The sequence below is a fragment of the Hippopotamus amphibius genome, chromosome 13 (assembly GCF_030028045.1).
Source record: "Hippopotamus amphibius kiboko isolate mHipAmp2 chromosome 13, mHipAmp2.hap2, whole genome shotgun sequence".
Taxonomy (NCBI): domain Eukaryota; kingdom Metazoa; phylum Chordata; class Mammalia; order Artiodactyla; family Hippopotamidae; genus Hippopotamus; species Hippopotamus amphibius.
Genome location: NC_080198.1, coordinates 5,370,256 through 5,389,211, shown reverse-complemented (window position 1 = coordinate 5,389,211; position 18,956 = coordinate 5,370,256). Strand labels below are relative to the sequence as shown.

At 46.9% G+C, this 18,956-nt stretch overlaps 1 protein-coding gene across 6 annotated transcripts in view; it reads right to left on the bottom strand.

The window, feature by feature from the left end:
- Positions 1 to 18,956, bottom strand: part of VGLL4 (vestigial like family member 4) — a 157,344-nt gene that overhangs the window by 23,684 nt on the left and 114,704 nt on the right. For all 6 annotated transcript variants that reach the window (XM_057705424.1, XM_057705426.1, XM_057705427.1 and 3 more), the window contains one exon: positions 14,231 to 14,420. In XM_057705424.1, coding sequence (XP_057561407.1) covers positions 14,231 to 14,420 — 190 coding nt within the window. The remainder of the gene's footprint in view (positions 1 to 14,230; positions 14,421 to 18,956) is intronic.

Below are 18,956 nucleotides of genomic sequence, written 5' to 3'. Positions count from 1 at the left end.
GAAAAGGAATTACAAATTAGGAAAATGGTTACTTTCCTAACTCATCCGATGGAAGGTCCTTAATAAGTAGAGATATAACATAGCAAAAGAAAGAAGAACACCCTAATTTTTTTTTTTAAAAGACGACAGAAACAGTCACAAAAAAAATCCGAATGGCCAATGAAAATATGACAAGATCATTCAAGTTTATAGTAGCAGAAAGAAGAAAAAAAAAGACGTTACCACAATGCTTCTCCTATGAAACTTGCAAGAATTAAATACACAGTAACAGTCACCGTCGTGATGCTGTGGGTGACGGGCACATGCGTACAGGTGCCTGTGGGGCTGTCAATCAGCGGGCTGCTCGGAAGCAGAAACCGGCGCCATCCAGCCCAGAAATTCCACCTCTAGAAACACGGGGAATACGAGATGTGAACAAAACCGGATGCACAGAGACAGCTCCAGAAGCACCACAAATAACAGCGAGACGCTGTGAACAGCCCCACTATCTGTACTTGTTAATAAGTTCCTTTGGTCATAAGCAACATAAAACAAGGCTTGTTAGCTTAGGCAAAGTTGGGGAATTTACTGGAAGGATGCTCTGCTTCATTTCTTGGAAACGAAAAAAGAGTCGAACAACCAGTGCTCAAAAAGGAAAAAGTAAAGCGGCCTGGGATCTGGGCAACAGGAGGAGGAAGGCGCCCCAACCCGGCCTGCCCCTCCCCCGCTGCGGCAAGATGCCCGCCTGGGGGACACTGCCGCCCACCCAGCCCACCCGGCGCTCCAAGTGCCGGGAGAAACCCCACAGTCACTGTCTATGTCTCACATCCTCACCCGCCTCCATCGCGGCACCACCAAGGAGTTCACATCAAGGCTCAGAAATGCTGAGGTCAGCCATTAGGCATCGACTGCGCTGCTAAAAATCAGAAGGATCCTCCCTCCACTCCCCCAAAGGCTACCAGTTTTCACAGTCAAGAGACTTCACCTGAGCTTCAAGGCACCTATATCCAAGACACCAGGGGTCTCACAGGAAAGCAGCCTATTAGGGTTTGGCGGGCTTAGGCAGGAGAAGGAGCAGGCAATGCCCCACCTCCGTCATGCACGAGGGCAGGCGCTGGGTTGTTGCTGCGTTTCCCCCCAAAGCAAAACTGTTGGCATTGTTGGCTAGAAACAGACAGGAGCCTTTGGGGCAGCAACAGAAATGTATAAAAAGCTGACGCGTTGTCTCAGACCAGGCAGGGACATTTACATCTGTTCCTTACGGCTCAGCCACATCCTCTTCCAACCCCTTCCCCTCCTCCTGCAGCTTGACTTCTCTCCCTCTGTCTTGTCCATTTCTGGACTCACACGTCCCCCCTCACATAACAACTCCACGCACATCCTGAACATGTGCTTTATTCATCACATACAACATCATCCCTCTCAGCGTGGAGAGACAGGCTCCTGCCGTTGGTCCGGCTGGTTCCCAAGGAGTGACATCCGGGGCCATCCCTGCCCGGGTCCCCGCTTCCCTCGGCCCCCAACCCTGCCACCATGCACCCCGCAACACGGGGAACGCTATCCTAGATCGAAGACCACTCGGAGGAACGAGGACAAAACGCAATGTGGGATTCCTAACTGCACCCTGAGTGTAAAAGAAAACATCTACGGGGGGCATTCTCGAATGTGAACACACAGTATGTGTTAGATCACATCACTGTCTACAACACACACAAAAGAGAGGGCAAACGCGGCAGAATATTCACAACTCGTGAAGCTAGTGAAGGATATATGGGTGCTCATGGTACTAGTTGTTTAATGTTCCCGTAGCCCTGAACTTTCTCCAAAATAAAATGCTGGGGAGAGGGTTGGGGAGGATGGCAAAGTCAGACACTCACCAAATTTGGTGACACGTTTACCACCATCAAAGTTAAAGCACAGGTGACCCGGGATGCTGGGAGCCCTGAGGCAGTGTGTGAAGAGGAAGCTGGGAGACGGCGAGGGCCACACCGCACACGTTAAGATGCCCTGGGCAGTGAAAATGCTGGTTTCAACGATCAGCCTCACCACGGAAGTTCCGAGGCAGGTGGGCAGCCCCGACTGCCCACTACGCGTCAGAGACAGTTGCTCCTCACACCTTGTGGAGCCTGCTCAAAGGTGTATAATAGCAGGGATTCAGATAACTCTTTAATAAAGCTACGGGGAAGGAGGCTTCTGAGTACTGATAGTCCAAGGAGGCCATCTATTGAGGATAATTCCGGGAAAGGGAGTTTAGGACAAATCACCAAAGTCCCTGAAGGTCACCCTAAAGAAACTGGATTTTATCTTACTGTCAAAAATAAGCCAGGGCCACGGCTCACCAGTAGATGCTGCCACGCCCTCCACGGAGGCTCTGAAGAAATACATGCTGATCACAGAGCCACGTGGCCATCAGCGCCTTTCAGCATCTCCATTGCCAAGGCTGATCCACGTTACATGGTTAGAACACGGAGCCTCTGCGTTACAGTCACTTGACATGACTTGCTCTAGAGCTGGGCCCCCAAAGTGGTCGCACACAAATGAAACAAACACCACAAGTCTATTATAAAAGAGTTGAAAACAAGTCTGGCTTTGAGAATGTTTTAGGTAGATCTGAAAAACTCCAGAAGTAGTAAACACTTGAGCAGAGATTTGTTGGCTTTCCTAGTACGGACAGAACTATTCTTTCCACCCAGAAGAGTCTGCCCATCCCTCTGATCTGTGAGATGCATCCACCTGAACTGGATTTCTCACTTCCATACACCTTACCTGAGGCTCATACTGGGATCAGAGCAACACATACAGGAAAAAGTATAAATAGAGGAGTGGGGAAAAATTTGTTTATGCAATAAACTCTGAAGGCTTATTACTCAGAGTCGACACTGGGATAAGATCTTCAAAACCAGTATCTCAAGCAGAGCCAGGGATTCAGATTATAAAGTGTGCACGTGCCCAGTTACTAGGGATTTGCATGTTTCTGTCTAGAGACGGGGCGGGGCGGAAGCAGAAGAAGGAGCGGTGGGATTCTCTCTTCCAGGGGTTCCCTACATGGAAAGTACAGTAAGTGGTGCCACTCAGGGCTCATTACATATTTGAAAGTGATTCTTACCACCCTTTCCAAAAGGAAGAGCATTGACAGCGCCCTCAGAGTGACACATTTTTCACGTAAACATTTACTTAGCACCTAGAGGGCATCGGGCACTGTGCTGAGTGCTGGTGGGACAGACACGCGTAAGGACAGCAAAGTGTCATCATTCTGTGTATATAAGTGTTCGCCTTGGAGCAGAAAGAACCGCCCTTTGCCAAGAGAAAGAGGCAAGAAAAGTGACCAAGGACAGCAGTGGGGAGGCACCTCAGCAGGCAGCACAGAAGCTCCTGCAGGCAGGGGTCTGCTCAGGCTTCCCTGGAGCTGACTGTGAGCTGTGGGAGAATTGCGGGCAGAGAGGATGACTTCAGAAACCTTCTTCTGCACTAAAGGGCCAAGACCAGTAAGGAGGGTGCTGCCGTGAGAATGCGGGCTAAGCCACAGCCGCGGCCAGGTGACTTCAGGGTAAGTGGAAAGATGGACAGCTGTTCCACCATGAAGATGGGGGACAGACCTGGGGAAGCGCTGGAAGAGAAAGGAGCCTGTAAAGTCAGCTCCGGTGGAGCAGCTCTGAACCCAAGGGGCACATTCACTACCGGGAAGACAGACAGCTCTGTGGGTGTGGAGGTTAGGCCTCAGCTGGACAGAAAGGTCTGGGAACCCTCCACCTCTAGTGGTACTTCAAGCTGTGAGCTGGTGTGTGGCTTCTTTCCAGGGGTCTGTGCAGCGAGAAGAATGGAGCCCTGGAGGATGGACTGATGACAAGCCTTTGAGAGATCCTGAGTGGAGGAGCCAGAGAACTAGGAGGGGAACCAACAAAAGGGGCCAAGGAAACCAAGGGACGAAAGGCTTCCACAGAAGAGAAAGTCAAAGAAGATAAGGAGCTGCAGGCTCCCCCTGGATCTGGTGATCCGCAGGGCACCAGTGAGGGAGGGAGAGAAGTTTCGTTAGCGTGGATGGTCAGGATCATGGCAATGACTGGGGAACGGATACAGAAGTGGAGAAGAAACAGCTCGGAGGGAAGGAGGGAGGTGGGGAAGGAAGGTGAGGGGCACACGATCGAGGGAGAACAGCGCCTGGGCGTCCTCAATCTCTTGTCTCAGGGAACTTCCCTGAAAGCCCCATGCGTGAAAGCTGGCACCCGCCAACCCCAATCCCAGGGACCACAGAACTGTCATCACAGACCTAAGCTGTACGGCACCAGAGCCTGGGGAGTGTGCACGTTTATAACAGAATTTTGAAACTAAATACAATGCTCATTTTGTTAGGCAAGTATGCTCCCTGGAACATTGCTAACAGGGCTCACGAGGACGGAACAGAGGACCCCACGGCGAATTACGTTGGAGAAACCCTGGGCTCAGCCACGTCTCTGCACCTCAGGCTCTCAGAGCCTCATTTGCACCAGCCACACGGGCCACCCCTGGAGATCGTGTTGGGCGCTTCCCAAACTCTGGCCAGGGAACACGCGCTGTCTGTCGAGCATCTTGAGGCAAGAAGGCCCTGAGACACTGGATCGGCAGTAGTGCCCTGCATCCCAGAGGTGGCACCTCGGCGGTCACGAGGAAGTGCCTTCCAATGACTTAGAAAAGCCCACAACCCTCCCTCAACGGGTTCAACGACAGGGACACGTTTGGGGGAGCAAAGAGGGTTCAGCTCAGACACACTTCTAGAGTGACCTGGTCGGCTAGGAGTCGGTTTGCTACTTCCACTTGGCCCTGATCCGGTTTCTCTGTGGATCCACTAGTTGTATTCTTAGGTCTCTTCAAGGAAAGGAAGGCGGGAGGCTGAGAAGTCAGAGGGGAGCCCGGTAGCGAAATCTGTTTCCCTCTAGCCTATGGTGCATGTTGCCTCTGCTGGGGCCGTGGCGGCTTGGATCCAGAATCCAGATCCCTTGTTTGGCAAGGTTTCTAGCTACTGCCAGACCCAGACCCTTACTGCAACACTCAGCTCTTTAATTATGCTTTGGAGACAATCTGTGGAGAAATTTCAAAGCGAAGATAGAGAATGTGTGCGTGTGTGTGTGTGTGTGTGTGTGTGTGTGTGTGTGTGTGTGTGTGTGTGTGTGTGTGTGTGTGTGTGTCCAAAGATTCAGCAAAGAAGATAAGAGACACCAAAGTACTGGCATTTATGAAACAAAAGCTACACCAAGCACAGAACGCACTAAACACATGGCCTGGACACCACCTTGCTGTGTGCCAGCCGCAGGCAGCACTGGAGACAATGCGTTTACAAGCAAGACCCTAGAGGAAAATCTACTGACACCCACATGAGGCACACTTCTGAGCAGTCCTCCTTGTGGTCCTCAGTCAGATCTACTGAAGTGACAGCACCTGATACGCTCTCAGGACAGGATGGCTCTGTACTGCAACGAGAAAAGGTGTGTGTGGTCGCAAAGCAACAAGACCACTCCTCTGTGTGTAAATATAGCTGTCGTTTGTGTTCCCAGCGCAGAAGTACCTTCATGGAAACAGCGCTCTAAAAAGGGCTGACGCTCCCAGAGAATCAGGGCAGGAGGGGGAACTGGCCAAACCCTGTGTGGTTCTGTTTCCTCAGCTTTTGAACAAATGCCTTTGACTTAATCCATCAACCTAAAAACACTCTTTTCTTTCTTTTTTTCTTTTCTATTTTAGTGTTGTCTTAAAAAGTGTCTTTACGCATGCTAATGAAAGTTCTCTGATAGATCCGCAAGGTTCTTTAATTCCTCTCTAGCAAAGAAGTCCTCTGTTTTCAAGGTTCTCGTCCCACTTTTATAAGCTCTGTGATACGGGAAGAGCCCAGAGGTCCCCAGAGCAGATGAGAACAGACACGCGATGACGGTCCTTTGTTCTGCTGCCTTGACTGCTGGCACGCTTGGTATTTCTTCACCCCGTGTGTCATTTGGCCAGAACAACGCCAGGACCAGGGCGGTTATCTGCCTTCCGCGCTCTCTGCAAAGACTCTTAAGGCAGAAATGGTGCCTGCTGGGAAAAGGCTGATGTCAGCTCTTAAGAGCACAGCTCCCTGCTCGGATAAGGAGGTCTTTGTTTTCGGCTGAACTGTGAAAATGAGAAAATGCCTCTAGCCTGACAAACAAGAAACCCACACAACACAGGTCAGGCCCATGACCTTTATTTAAAGGTACCACACTTCATTAGCAAAACACTCGCATGCAACACGCAGATGCGCCTTTAATGTCACACGGAGCAGCCAGCCATAAAAACCAGCTTCGCTTCCACCCCCATCAGGGCTGACCCACAGCCCCAGCTCCAGTGCAGGGCAAAGTCAGCCTCACATGAAAGCCCTTCTTACACTCTACCTCCCTCATGCAAAGCATTCATTAAAGACCTAGGCTCCCTTCTCATTTACTTTTCAAAATAAATACACATAATTTGCTGTACACTGGGGGGATTTAGAAAAAAAAAATTTAACAATATCTCAATTTCAGAGTTAGTTATTTAGGATAACTAAAATTAAGGCTATAAAATATCCTCTTAAATCCCAGAACACTTGTGGAAAGACTTACACGATAGTGTGTGAAAGCAGAGAAGAAGAAAGAATTTCGGAGATAAAACTTCCCAAGTTCAGATGATGCCAAGAAGGATATGGCAGAAAAGGAGAGAAAGCACATAGTCTGAGGGATTCTATTTCAAGAGTTCTTGATTTATGAAATCTGGAGGGGGGGAAAATGTCTTCATATATTTAAAGCAAACTTTTAAATGGCCCAGTCTGCATCCTTTAGACTAAGGTTACTACTGGCCTGTGCCACTAACTTAATATTGGGTCAGATATTTTGAACGAGAACACAATTTCAAAACCATGTTGCTGAGCATGAAGGATACCCTCCTCTGCTCGCACGGGGCTCTCACCTGCACAGAGACGCCTTTCCAGCCTCTTCGGGGGAAACTCAACAGCAGCTCTTCCTCCCATCGTCCCTGAAAGGAAATCTGGCTGTGCTGGACGGATGGACCTGCCTAGTGTTCTCAGAGCCTTCCGCACGCATGCCTTGCATCCCGTCACCGCGTGCTCCAGCGACCACTCTCCACCTGTCATCTCCAGAGCATCCTTCCAGCGTGTTGAGAATGCTCACACAGCAGACCGTCCAAAACCACAAGGCGTTCAGGTCCCATGTCACACAATTCACAGCAGCTGGATGCGTGCGCTGTTCAAGGTCAGTGTCACGTCGTTCCTGAGAGCACTGGCTCCGGGACAGCCAGCCTGGGTTTTGATTCCCGGCTCCATTACCAGCTAGCTAGCTCTGTGACCTTGAGCAGGTTACAAACCTCTCAGAGCCTCAGTTTTACCACCTGCAGAAGAGGGATAATCACAGGGCCCACCCCACAGGGTTGAGAGGACTCAAGGAGAGCACGCCCATGGAGCACTCAGCAAGTGCTTGGTACACAGTCAGGCTCAAGAGACAGTCGCGATCACGAATCAGCCCTGACACAAAGGCTCTCTGGATGATTCCCTGGGTGCTGGGAATCCTGACCTATCACAGCTCTCAGTGATGAAAAATGTGACCCTCTCTAAGGCTTATGTAGACATGGACACAGCAATATTGTGCTCTGCCTATAAATACGCATTACTGTTTACCTCATAAATACACATTACTGTTTACTTTTCTAAGTCCCAGTTGCTGATAGGTCAATGTACTAAAATAACCCCAATTTTTCAATTTCCTCTGGGCCTCGGTGGTTTTTTGTTTTTTGTTTTTTTAATTAAACTATAATTGATTTACAACACTATTAGTTTCAGGTGTACAGCAAAGTGATTTATTTATATGTGTGTGTATACACACACACACACACATATATATAAAGAACCATTTTCAGATTCTTTTCCATTATAGGTTATTACAAGATATTGAATACAGTTCCCTGTGCTATACAGTAAATCCTTGTTGTTTATCTACTTTGTATGTGATAGTGTATATCTATTAATCCCATACTCCTAAGTTATCCCTCTCCCCCCACCTTTCCCCTTTGGTAACCATAAGTTTGTTTTCAATGTCTGTGAGTCTGTTTCGATTTTCTAAGTTCATTTATATTATTTTTAGATTCCACATGTAAGTGCTATTATATATTTGTCTCTCTGTCTGACTTAATTCACTTAGAATGATGATCTCTAGGTCCATTCATGTTGTAGCAAATGGCATTATTTCATTCGTTTCTATGGTTGAGTAACATTCCACTGTATGTATGTACCACATCTTCTCTATCCACTCCTCTGTTGATGGACACTTGGTTTGTTTCCATGTCTTGGCTATTGTAAATAGTGCTCCTAAGAACAGAGGGGTGCATGTATCTTTTTGAATTAGAGATTTTGTCTTTCCTAGATATATGCTCAGGAGTGGGATTGTTGGATCATATGGTAGCTCTAGTTTTAGTTGTTTAAGGAACCTCCATACTGTTTTCCATAGTGGCTGTACCAACTTACATTCCCTCCAGGTCTAGTTTTAAACTGAAATGAGGAATTGCTTCTGCTACCTTGATGGAGTTTCTGGAATAAACAGTCCTTTGGTAAAGCACATCCATACACAATACCTACTAAAGCTATTAAAGAGATACAAGAAACGGAGACTCACCAAAGGGAGCATGATGGTATTACCAAGGATTATGCATGTGCTTTACAAACTAGATACTCTTGAACATCTGAGGTACCATCTATACAGTCAACTCCATTGCAAAAAAAAAAAAACCTAACACCCATTTTGGCCAGTAATCAATAAGTTTTTTTTTTTTTAAACCAAGTTTCCATTATACACCCAGCACCTGATTTCAAAGGCTCTCCAACCTTCTGTCAAGCTGCAAGAATTACTGGTTTGAGTCTGATGGGATCAAGAGGGAAGTGACTAAGGCCAAGGGAGAGAAAAAAAAGAGTAAGAATAGGAGGTTAAAGGAAGAAGAAAGCAAAGGAGAAAGAAGAAGGAAAAAGAGAAAGGGGAGGAGCAAAGGGAACAGAGGACCCAACCCTGGAGAACACACTCAAGGATATACCAGAACTGTCTCCATCAGACTTGAGAAAAACTTCAAAGGCATGACCACAGAAGCAAAGACAACATCAGGGGACACATTTCACACCAGGACAGGATTTCAAAGGAGCAGCACCAGGGAAAGGGGCTGTGTTTTCTTTAGCTGGACCATGCTTCTCTCAGCTTGGATTGCTAACAAGGTCTGGGGCGACCATTGCCGTTACAGCCCAAGGCCAGTGACCGTGGCTTTGATCTCAGTGTGAGCTTCTGGGTTTTGCCCTCTTCTGAGGCCAGGGGCAACCTATTTGCACATGTATATAGCACTGATCAAAAAGACGATGCCTCCTCCAACTGGGACATGAGCTCAAAGAGCACCTTCTCTGGATAGTGGGTCTAACTTTCAATTCAACACAGAAATTATTTAGTACCTGCCATGTGCCAGACATTAGAATGGTCAAGTGTTACCCTAAATATGTGATGCCCATCTTTAAGCTGCGTGTCATCCTGTCTCAGGTAAGATACAGCTGTGACATAATCACATGATCACTGGTTTTAGTGTCATAAACAGTAGGGTTAATCCCAGCTCCCTCACTTTGGACACATTATGCTCCCAATTTTTGCTTCTGTAATACACACACACACACACACACACCATCTTAGAGGGACACATTTATTGTGAGGGTTAAATGAGATAACACACAAAGTATCTGGCATAGGACCAGTATACAGTAAGCACTCAATATACATTGCCTTCCTCTCATAGGTAACTGAGTGAACGGTTCACCTGCACATCCATCACTCACACACAAAGGTGAAAAGTGAAAGTCATCTTAGACTGTACACTTCAGCACAGAACTCTCACCAGGTTCTACCAGCCGAGCAGCCTGGACTAAGTCTCAAAATCAGTATGAACTTAGCATGTTGTTATACTGTATCAATTGTTAGCTTTCAAGAGTTTTAAATTGTATTACAAATACACAAGATATTACAAACGCACAAGAATATCCACTGCAGCATTATTATTATAAAATATTGGAACTATGTAAATGTCTGAACAAATGGGGTTGGCACACACATGCAGTGGAGTACTATGCAGCTGTAAATGAGGAGGAGGAACCATTGTGAAGAGATTGCCAGGCTATATCACTGACTGAAAACACCTGAGCCCAAGTGAATATATAACCTATGGCATCTTGTGTGTAAAAAAGAAAGGGAATGAGGAAATAGTCATGTATCTGCTTACCTCAACAAAAAGAAACACAAGAAGGGTAATCACCTTCAGGGGCAGGGAACAAAAGCAGTGAAAGAGACGGGGAAGGGAATAATACTCCTTCAGTACTTTCAAATATAGTTTTGACTTTTTTTTTCTTTCAGTCTTATTAAGATATAATTGACAGACAGCATTGCGTAAGTTTAAGGTGTACAACGTAATGACTCACATATATGGCGATATGATTACACAGTCTTGACTTTTAGAAGCATGTTAATGCTTTACCTATTCAAAAAATGAAATCAACAAGGGTGGGGGGGAAAATCTCCAACTGAGTGCCTACAGAAATTAATTACTGACTGTAATGAACACAACACGGAAAGGGCTGAGGGGAGATACCTTCTGAAGCTGGTACTTCAAAAGAGGCTACTGTTACACCCTCCGCAGAGCGGGGAAAAACACCAACAAATCTTGAACTCTTTTTAGCAGGTTTGTTTTCCAGAGTGGTACGGGCATAGCAATTGTGAAACTCTTTCAAGTGTACCATAGGACGGAACACTAAGTAAATGGATTGACGTTGTTGGAATCAGGGAGACACAAACATGGAATAGGGAAGGGTGAGGAAGAACTCGGTGGGGCTGCACTAGAACTGGAGTATCAACATGAACTCATGATTCCCTAGCTCTGTCCGCAGAGTCTAGAAACCGTGCTGTTCAACAGAACCTCCTGTGATGGCAGAAATGTCCTATGTGTGTTCTGTTCCCACATGGTAGCTACAGCCACACGTGGCTACTGAACTGGAAATGTGGCTAGTGCCACGGAGGATGTGAGTTTTTAACTTTATTTCATGTTAAATGTGAACTGCCACATGCAGCTGTGTCTACTGTACTAGACAGCTCAAGTCTAGAGGCAGTGACACCACAGTAATACTTAGCACCCAGATCTTGGCTTCTAAACACTATTCCCCACTGGAAGGAATCAGAGTCCCTGAGAGAAATGGCGGGTTGCATGGCTGGGGCAGGGAGGTTACAAGATGAGCACCTATCTGCCAGACAGTAAGTGCTCAAAAACTGGGTGGGGCGGGGGGAGGGGGGTCATGTGAGAAGCACACATGAAGGGGCTCTTACTTGCCAAATCAGGGACAGCTGCAACTCCCCGAATGAAATAGGAATCCCCAAGTCCATATGACTGATAGGGGGAAGGGAGAGCTATTCCTCACCAGATCACACTTGAATACTAGGGACACAGGAAAAATTACTTACTGACATTTCCAAAAGACATGTCTACCCCTTGCCTAATACCTTAATTCATTTTCTTTCTAACTGGTAGACAATACTTTTCAGTTCCCAAATAAGACTTTCATGTCCTTAACACTTTTCTCAGGGAACAAAAAAGCAAAACAAAAAAATGAAACAAATTTCTCTGGGTCACCCTTTCAATAAGAAAATAAAGAGTTCAAATGACCCCAAAATTCTCAATTTCCAAGTTCTGGAGAAATCAGTAGGGAAATCTCTCTCCCCCTCCTCCCCGAATCAAATCAAATAAAAGTTAGTCATACTCTGTAGCGTCCTACCCTAGCTCAATCTCTCCATCTCTCTACCGGAAAATATCTCAAGATGATGGTTATAGTGAAATACGGCCAAAGCAGGCATCTTTGAGACCCTCTTCATATGAATCTGTAATTTAGTATAGAAAATTTCTTAGGTATCTTAAACAAAAAGGAGGGGACACAGTAGAGCTCAAATAGGAAACATTTCATCAAATCAAACAACACATTTACTACATACCCTAACCCATGAAGAAGTAAGAGGTGCAGCATTTTTTAAATCCGCCTGTGAAACTGGTCATTCAGTGCTTAGAAAACATACATGGAAACATCTGTAACATTACTGAGATGAGGAATTACCCTGCGGCAAACAAGTGACACTGCCCACCTTTCCTCTCTGAGTCCAGGGAGCTGGCCCAGGGGGCACTGCCATATCTCTTTTTGGAAACCATACGTGATGACATGAATTGTGAGTTGCACGTGAATGTCACAATTCTATTTCTATTACTTTTACTTTAAATTATTTACAGTGTCAACACAGATCTGTGCATCAAGGTCACATTTGTAACTACCCAAGGAGTTACAAAATCATTTTCTGAATGCTTTGACACTCTCATAATATTGATAATGATGAAAGCTCTGCTTACTATCTGCCAAGCACTGCACTAAGCACTTACCATCATCCTTCGAGGAAGGAACCACAATTACTCCCATCGAAAGATAAGGAAGCTGGGATGTGAACCCAGACGTTATGACTTTCAAACACTGCATTCACTGTAACAGTGCTCTTATTCCCTGTCATTACCAGTATCTGAATAATGGACTCATTAATAATAAAAGTAATAACTATCATCAACTGAGTACTGTACTGTGCCCAGCTCCTTGCATACGTCCACTCTACTGCTCACAATGGCTCTACACATGAACTATCAGCACTGCCATTTTACGGAGAAGGATATAGGGCCCAGATAAATTGAGTGAGTGTCCAAGGCCACACAGATGACAAGTGGCAGAACTGGGATTTAGACTAAGGCGTGTTTGAACACAAAACCTACTATCTTAGAGCCACCTCCCCCTTCCTTCCTTTAAAAAAAAGAAAAAAAAGGACCAAATGCCTCTTATTTGGGTTTGGGGAAAGAAAGAGATTCCCAGCAACAAAAGAAAACTCCAAACAGTTGGGCGCCCAGGTTCTAAATTATGAGCCTCTCCCTGTTTGCGAGAGGTCATTGTTTTGTAGAGCCTTGCTGCTGGATTCCTGATCGTAGCAAATTCCAGGGCTCCAGACTGCAGGCTCAGCCTCTGACTAACACTACAGTGATTTACTGAGGATAAATACCGCTGTCAGTGTGTCTCAGGACTGCGCACACAGTCCAGCGCGATGGAACGCCGGCAATGCCGAGGGCTGCTGGCGCCACCGGCCCCCTTGAACCGCGCAGGGTCCCCGCCTCCACGGAGGAGCCGGGACTCCGGGCTCCGCGTTTCTGCCAGAATCAGCAGCATCCTAGGAGGAACGCGGGAAGCCGAGCATCCTGAGCAATCACCACACATGAGCTCACGCGTGGGGAGGGGACCCGTTCTACCCAGGCGGACAGAGCTACTCCTTCCAGCAGTCAGAGCGGCCTCCCCACCGCTGCCGAGACCCCAGCCTCCGATCACAGCCAGCGGCCGCGCCACCGCCAGAGGAGCCTCCCCGCGCAGCCGCCTGCGGGCCTCCGAGGCCTGCAAACACGCCAAGAAGCATCCGCTCCCTCCGCGAGGTGTGCGTGTGAGAAACGCAGCAGGGAAGCCAAAATACAGCGTACGGACGCCCCCCGGGATTCAGATACAAACGTGGCCGTGTCGCACAGAGTCACACAACGTTCATCTCCACAAAGGCGGGCTCGGAGGTGCAGAGTTAAAGCGGCTCACGTGGAGACCGCAGGGCGCGGGCAGACGGGGGAGCAGCGGCGCCACCGGGGACCGCTTCTCCGGGGGGCGGGAGGAGGCTCCCTCACCCCCAACACAAAAAGCCATCCTCCCCCCGTGGGAAGGTCTCTGGGCTACGCCGTGAACACACAGGCGAGGCTGCATACCTACCTGTGCACAACGGGAGCTCCTGAGGCAACATTTCACAGCGCTGGCCCAGCGCTGGCCTCTGCGGCCGCTGCCCCAGCCCCTGAGGACACTCAGCGGGGATCAGTGTCCCCCCCCCCGCCCCCCCGTTCAACAAGCACCCGGCAGGGGCCAGGCAAGAGAGGCTACGGCTGCCAGGCAACACCCCCAAGCCGCTCCAGGGAGAGGTAACGCCTTGGGGGACACACGGGAGTGGGATGGAGAGCAGAGGTCGCCTCTCCTCGAGTGGTGACCACCGTACCATGCCCCTCCCGGCGGGGGAGGGCTGGGCATCCTTCCCCTTCAGAGCCAGCGGCGCCACAAAGCGGCAAGAGAGCCGTGGCCCCGGGCTGGCTGCAGAGAGGGGGCACTTACAGGTGGGGGGCGAAGATGCGACTCATCTTGGAAGCATGGTCGCTTTCACAGTCCAGGTTGTCCTCGCCAGGCTCCACGCTGAACTTCCTCTTGCTGGGACTGATGGGCGGGGGGCCCGTGCGGTGACTGGTGAGGGCCGAGGCCACGGGGAGGCTCTGCAGCCGGGGCTCCCCCCTGAGAGCAGCTTCACCTGCGCAGAGAGAGAGAGAGAGAGACGTGTCACCAAGCGGGAGAAACGCCCCCACCCCTGCCCGCCAGCCCCTCGCAAAACGACTCCAGGTGGAAAGTTTCTGGCAACGTGCCGGGCTGCCTGCCATTCTCAGAACCGGGCCGAGCCCCCGGTGAGCTGCCAAGCATGAGACATTCTACACAAACGCGGTTTCCCAGCACAATCACGGCTCTTTCCTCCCCCAGCTTTACTTAGATATAATTGACATATAACATTCTGTAAGTTTAAGGTGAACAACGTGTTGATTTGATACACTCATATACTGAAAAACATTACCACCTCCATCACCTCACATAACCACCATTTCTTCAGTAACTTTTTAGGGGAGAGTTTAAAATAAAAAGCTGCAATAAAGTAACTGCGGAGAGAGGGTGTATTTGACCATAAACCATCTCAAAAGTTAATTGAAAACATTAGAGGTCTTTTGATTTGTGGGTATTCAACTGCATACCTATAAGAGTATGACCTAACAGTGGGTTCATTAAACCACTAAACTCACTTTTCTTATGTGTTACATTTTTATTATGTTTTTGGTATGTTGTTTTTTTCTAAGAACGAGGGAAATATATGGGCTAATAGTTCACGTTTGCCCCCAACATTTTAAACAAACAAAAATGCACTGTTTAATGGGAAATAAATAGTTTTTTCTTACAATACACTACAAATGGCCTGTTAAAAATATTATGATTATCGTTAGCGCTAAGTTTCTGTGTATAATTTGTCACCAGCTTAAGGCACACGTGCAGTTCTCAAAATATTTCCAAAGTCAGACACACATCAGAGTTCACATTTTGATCTGATTCAACATCTTGCTGTTTTTCATTCCTGTTTTAGAAAGGTTTTGTGCGAAGAGATAACTTTGTGCCTTGTTATGAATTAAAGTAAGCATACCCTTTCATTACAAGAATGGCTATATACTTTCTAAAATTTATAAGCAAGAGTAATAGTTACTTTAAGAGAAAATATCAAGCTTTCTAAGTCATGGGCGGGGGTGAGAACCTAAAATTTTAATAATAACCTTTTTGTTGAGATTTTCATATTGGCCTCTAAGGTCTGACCAATTTTGGTTATACTTGGTCACAATTTGAGAGTCATATTAGGATAAAGCCGACGTCATCTGAGGCCTGTGGTACCTAAGAAAGGAAATCTTTGTTTGCCACCACTAATTTTCATCATCACAGATGTGTGGACAGTTTTAGCAGCCATTCGTTTCACACATATATGACAAATATGATTCTGTTGGGGAAAGGAGTGGGGGAAACCTTCTTAATGTTTACCAGGGAAAATAAAAACTTTGCCCATTTAGTCAGCAAGATATAAACTAGCAAATATACAGTCACCCATAATACACCTCCAGTCAGGATTTCTTTTAAGGATCTGGCCCCAAAGCAAACTGGAACTTTCCATTTTCAATGAATACCTAAAAAACAAGCCCTAGCCTGGCCTGCTACACTGAGAAATTCAGTAAGATTTTGGTTGACCTCTACTTTCTATTAAGTCATGTTTGGTTTAAACAAACAAACAAACAGCAGTGCTAATATTTGTACCTTAATAAATTAGAAAATATTCTTTCTAAATCTGCCCCTCCTTCTCACTCTCTCCTTCTCCACAAAGCATCAGTAGCCCTGGTGATACCCTGAGGAACTCAACAACTGCAAATCCAGCCTCAACCACAAGGCTCAGCGCCAGCGCGCCCTCCACCCAGTGTTTCTCCACATCCTTGGCAGGATAAGCAGGATGAGGAGTACTCTGTGTGGCCCTGTGTGGACCCCTGGGCTTTGGGAGACATTTCATCGGGTTCCAGCAGTTGCCATGGAAAACCGCCACCACGGCAACAAAGTCGAATCACTCCAAAAAAGGAAGAGTCACTCATTACACGAGCGTTCACTGTTACATGAAAAGCAAAACTCTTCGAGTAAGAACAACATTCCCACTCCACTCCCCAATTTCCATCCTCGTACAAGTTCTTGGGCTTGTTTGCATTTAAGTTCATCAAATGGAGGCATTGCTTATCTTAAGACTGAATCGCTGGTGTCTGACAGAGTCCACAGGAATCCTCTGAAAACACTGGAGATTGGTAACCTGGGGGGTAAAGGATCCACGAAGGAACCACAGGTGGTCCTCCTCCCAGGGGCTGGGGGCGTCCTCTAGAGATGAAGGGGACATGTGTGCTATTAGCACTGGACTCCCTCGTGTGACAGGGGGAGTGACCTACTCAGGGTCACTCATGAACAGGTTAACTGTAGCAAGAACCATGCCCTCTGCCTATCAGACTAACACCTCCTCCTAAACACTGTGCAAGCCCCACGCGAGGCTCAGTGCAAAGGAACCAGAGGTAGAAGGAAAAGAGCCACAGTGAGAAGGGCAGGCAGGTCTGGTCACTTACATGTCTTCATTCATCTCTGGGCCCCACCGGAGAGGACCCTGGCCCAACACCGGGTATCGTAAAGCAGATATGCTGTTGTCAAGTGTACGTAGCGAAACAAGGTTAAAATTATTTTAGTAAAATTGAGGAGTACATTTAATCTGGGAGTCAAGGCACCTGTAGGACACCCTCCTTTATTTACAAACAGGCAAATATGAGAGTGTACTTCCCCCCTCTGGGCCTCCATCCAAGCAGGGGATGGACGAGCTAATATCTCACATTCCTTTAGACCCAATTCTATGGTCCACAATCCTGTAATCAATTAAGTAACCAACCACCCAACATTTACTAAGAAATTATTACTTGTGAAATACTGAACTAAGACATCAAAACCCAAAGTATGTACATCAGATTTTATATGTAAAAAAAAAGAAAAAAGTGAATCCATGGTCACATAGATTGGGAAACCATGAGATTAAACAATCTTCCCAGGAGCACCTTCTTGTCTTCTAATGCATATGTCGGTTTCCAAGATAGAAATGCAGCAGTGCTGCCTTCAATCACCCCACCTCCAATTCATCCTACATCTTCCTGTACTCAGCCTTCCAAGGCTCTGTTGTGAGCACATCACCCCATCCTCACCCAAACAGCCAGGAGCTCGCCAGTCACTGATAAAACACTATCCGGACTGCTTCAGCATTCAAAGTCAACATCTGGTCCCAACTATGTTTCCGGTCTGTGTTCCTAGTAACTCTTCAAAGTTCTGAAAATTTCAGCCCTAAAAGTCAAACTAGTCACCATTCCATAGAGAACTCAAGATCTTTACTCAGGTTCTTCCCCCAATCTTCTTGTTTTGAAATCCCACACATCCTGTAAAAGGCCACTTAAAATGTCACCTCCTTCAGCTTGCCTTCCCCGATTGCTCAATCTGAAAGTCCTCTCTTTTCCTGAACACCCACAGAAATTTATCACTACGGCCCTTCCCGTCCCACTTTGTTTTGCACCCTTTGAAGTGAGGGACATTTTATTCATTTTCTATCCTCGGAACACAGAGCACAATATACTCCATGCAGCAGGTGGCCCGAGTACACTGACAAGGAGTAAATGGCGCGACGGGAGCCCAGGTTACAGAGTCTGGGGATATGCTAAAGATCAAAGATAATGTAGAACAAGGAATTTTTAAAGATCTATTTAAGGATATATTTATATAAAGAACTCTTACAACTCAACAACAGAAAGATAACCCAATTTTAAAAATAGGAAAGGATCTGAATAGAACTTTCTCCAAAGAAAGCCAGCAAATGGCCAAAAAGCTTAAGGAAAGATCTTCAACACTACTAGCCGTCAGGGAAACACCAAACAAAACCACAGTGACACCACCTCAAAGGCACCTGGGGGGAGGGTTAGGATGAAAAGACAGAGGACAGGTGTTGATGAGGACATGGAGAGGTAAAATGGTGCTGGTGCTGACGAAAGCCACTTGGGGCAGGTTAAACAAATGGTTAAACACAGACCCAGCAATTACCCTTCCAGGTACACGTGTAAGAGAAATGAAAACACATGTTCACACGAAACTTATACATGAATGTTCACAGCCGCATTATTCATCACAGCCCCAAACCCAAATATCCATTCACAAGGAACAGATACAAAAAACGTGGTATTTCCATATGATGGAATGTTATTCAGCTACGAGAAGGAATGAAGTCCTGGTTCTTGCTACGACAAGGGTGAACCTCGAAAACAGTATGCCGAGTGAAAGAAGCCAACACACATGGCCACGTGCCGTCTGGCTCCACTTTATGGAATGTGCAGAAAAGGCGCATGTGTAGACACAAAGTAGACTCATGGTTGTTGGGGGCTGGGAGAGGTGGGGTGTGGGACATGACTTCTACTAAGGGCAGGGTTTCTCTTGGGGATGAGTGAAAAACGGTCTAAACTTTATTAGTGTATTCACAACTCTGTGAATACACTAAAATCCACTGAACTGTATATTTTAAATGGGTGAATTGTATGGTAGTGTGAATTATAGTTCAATAAAGCTGTATTTTATAAGTAGATGAAAGACGATCCCAGTATTACAAAATACTTTTTCTCTCTCAGGTTTTTCCACCATTAACTGTTAAATAAGA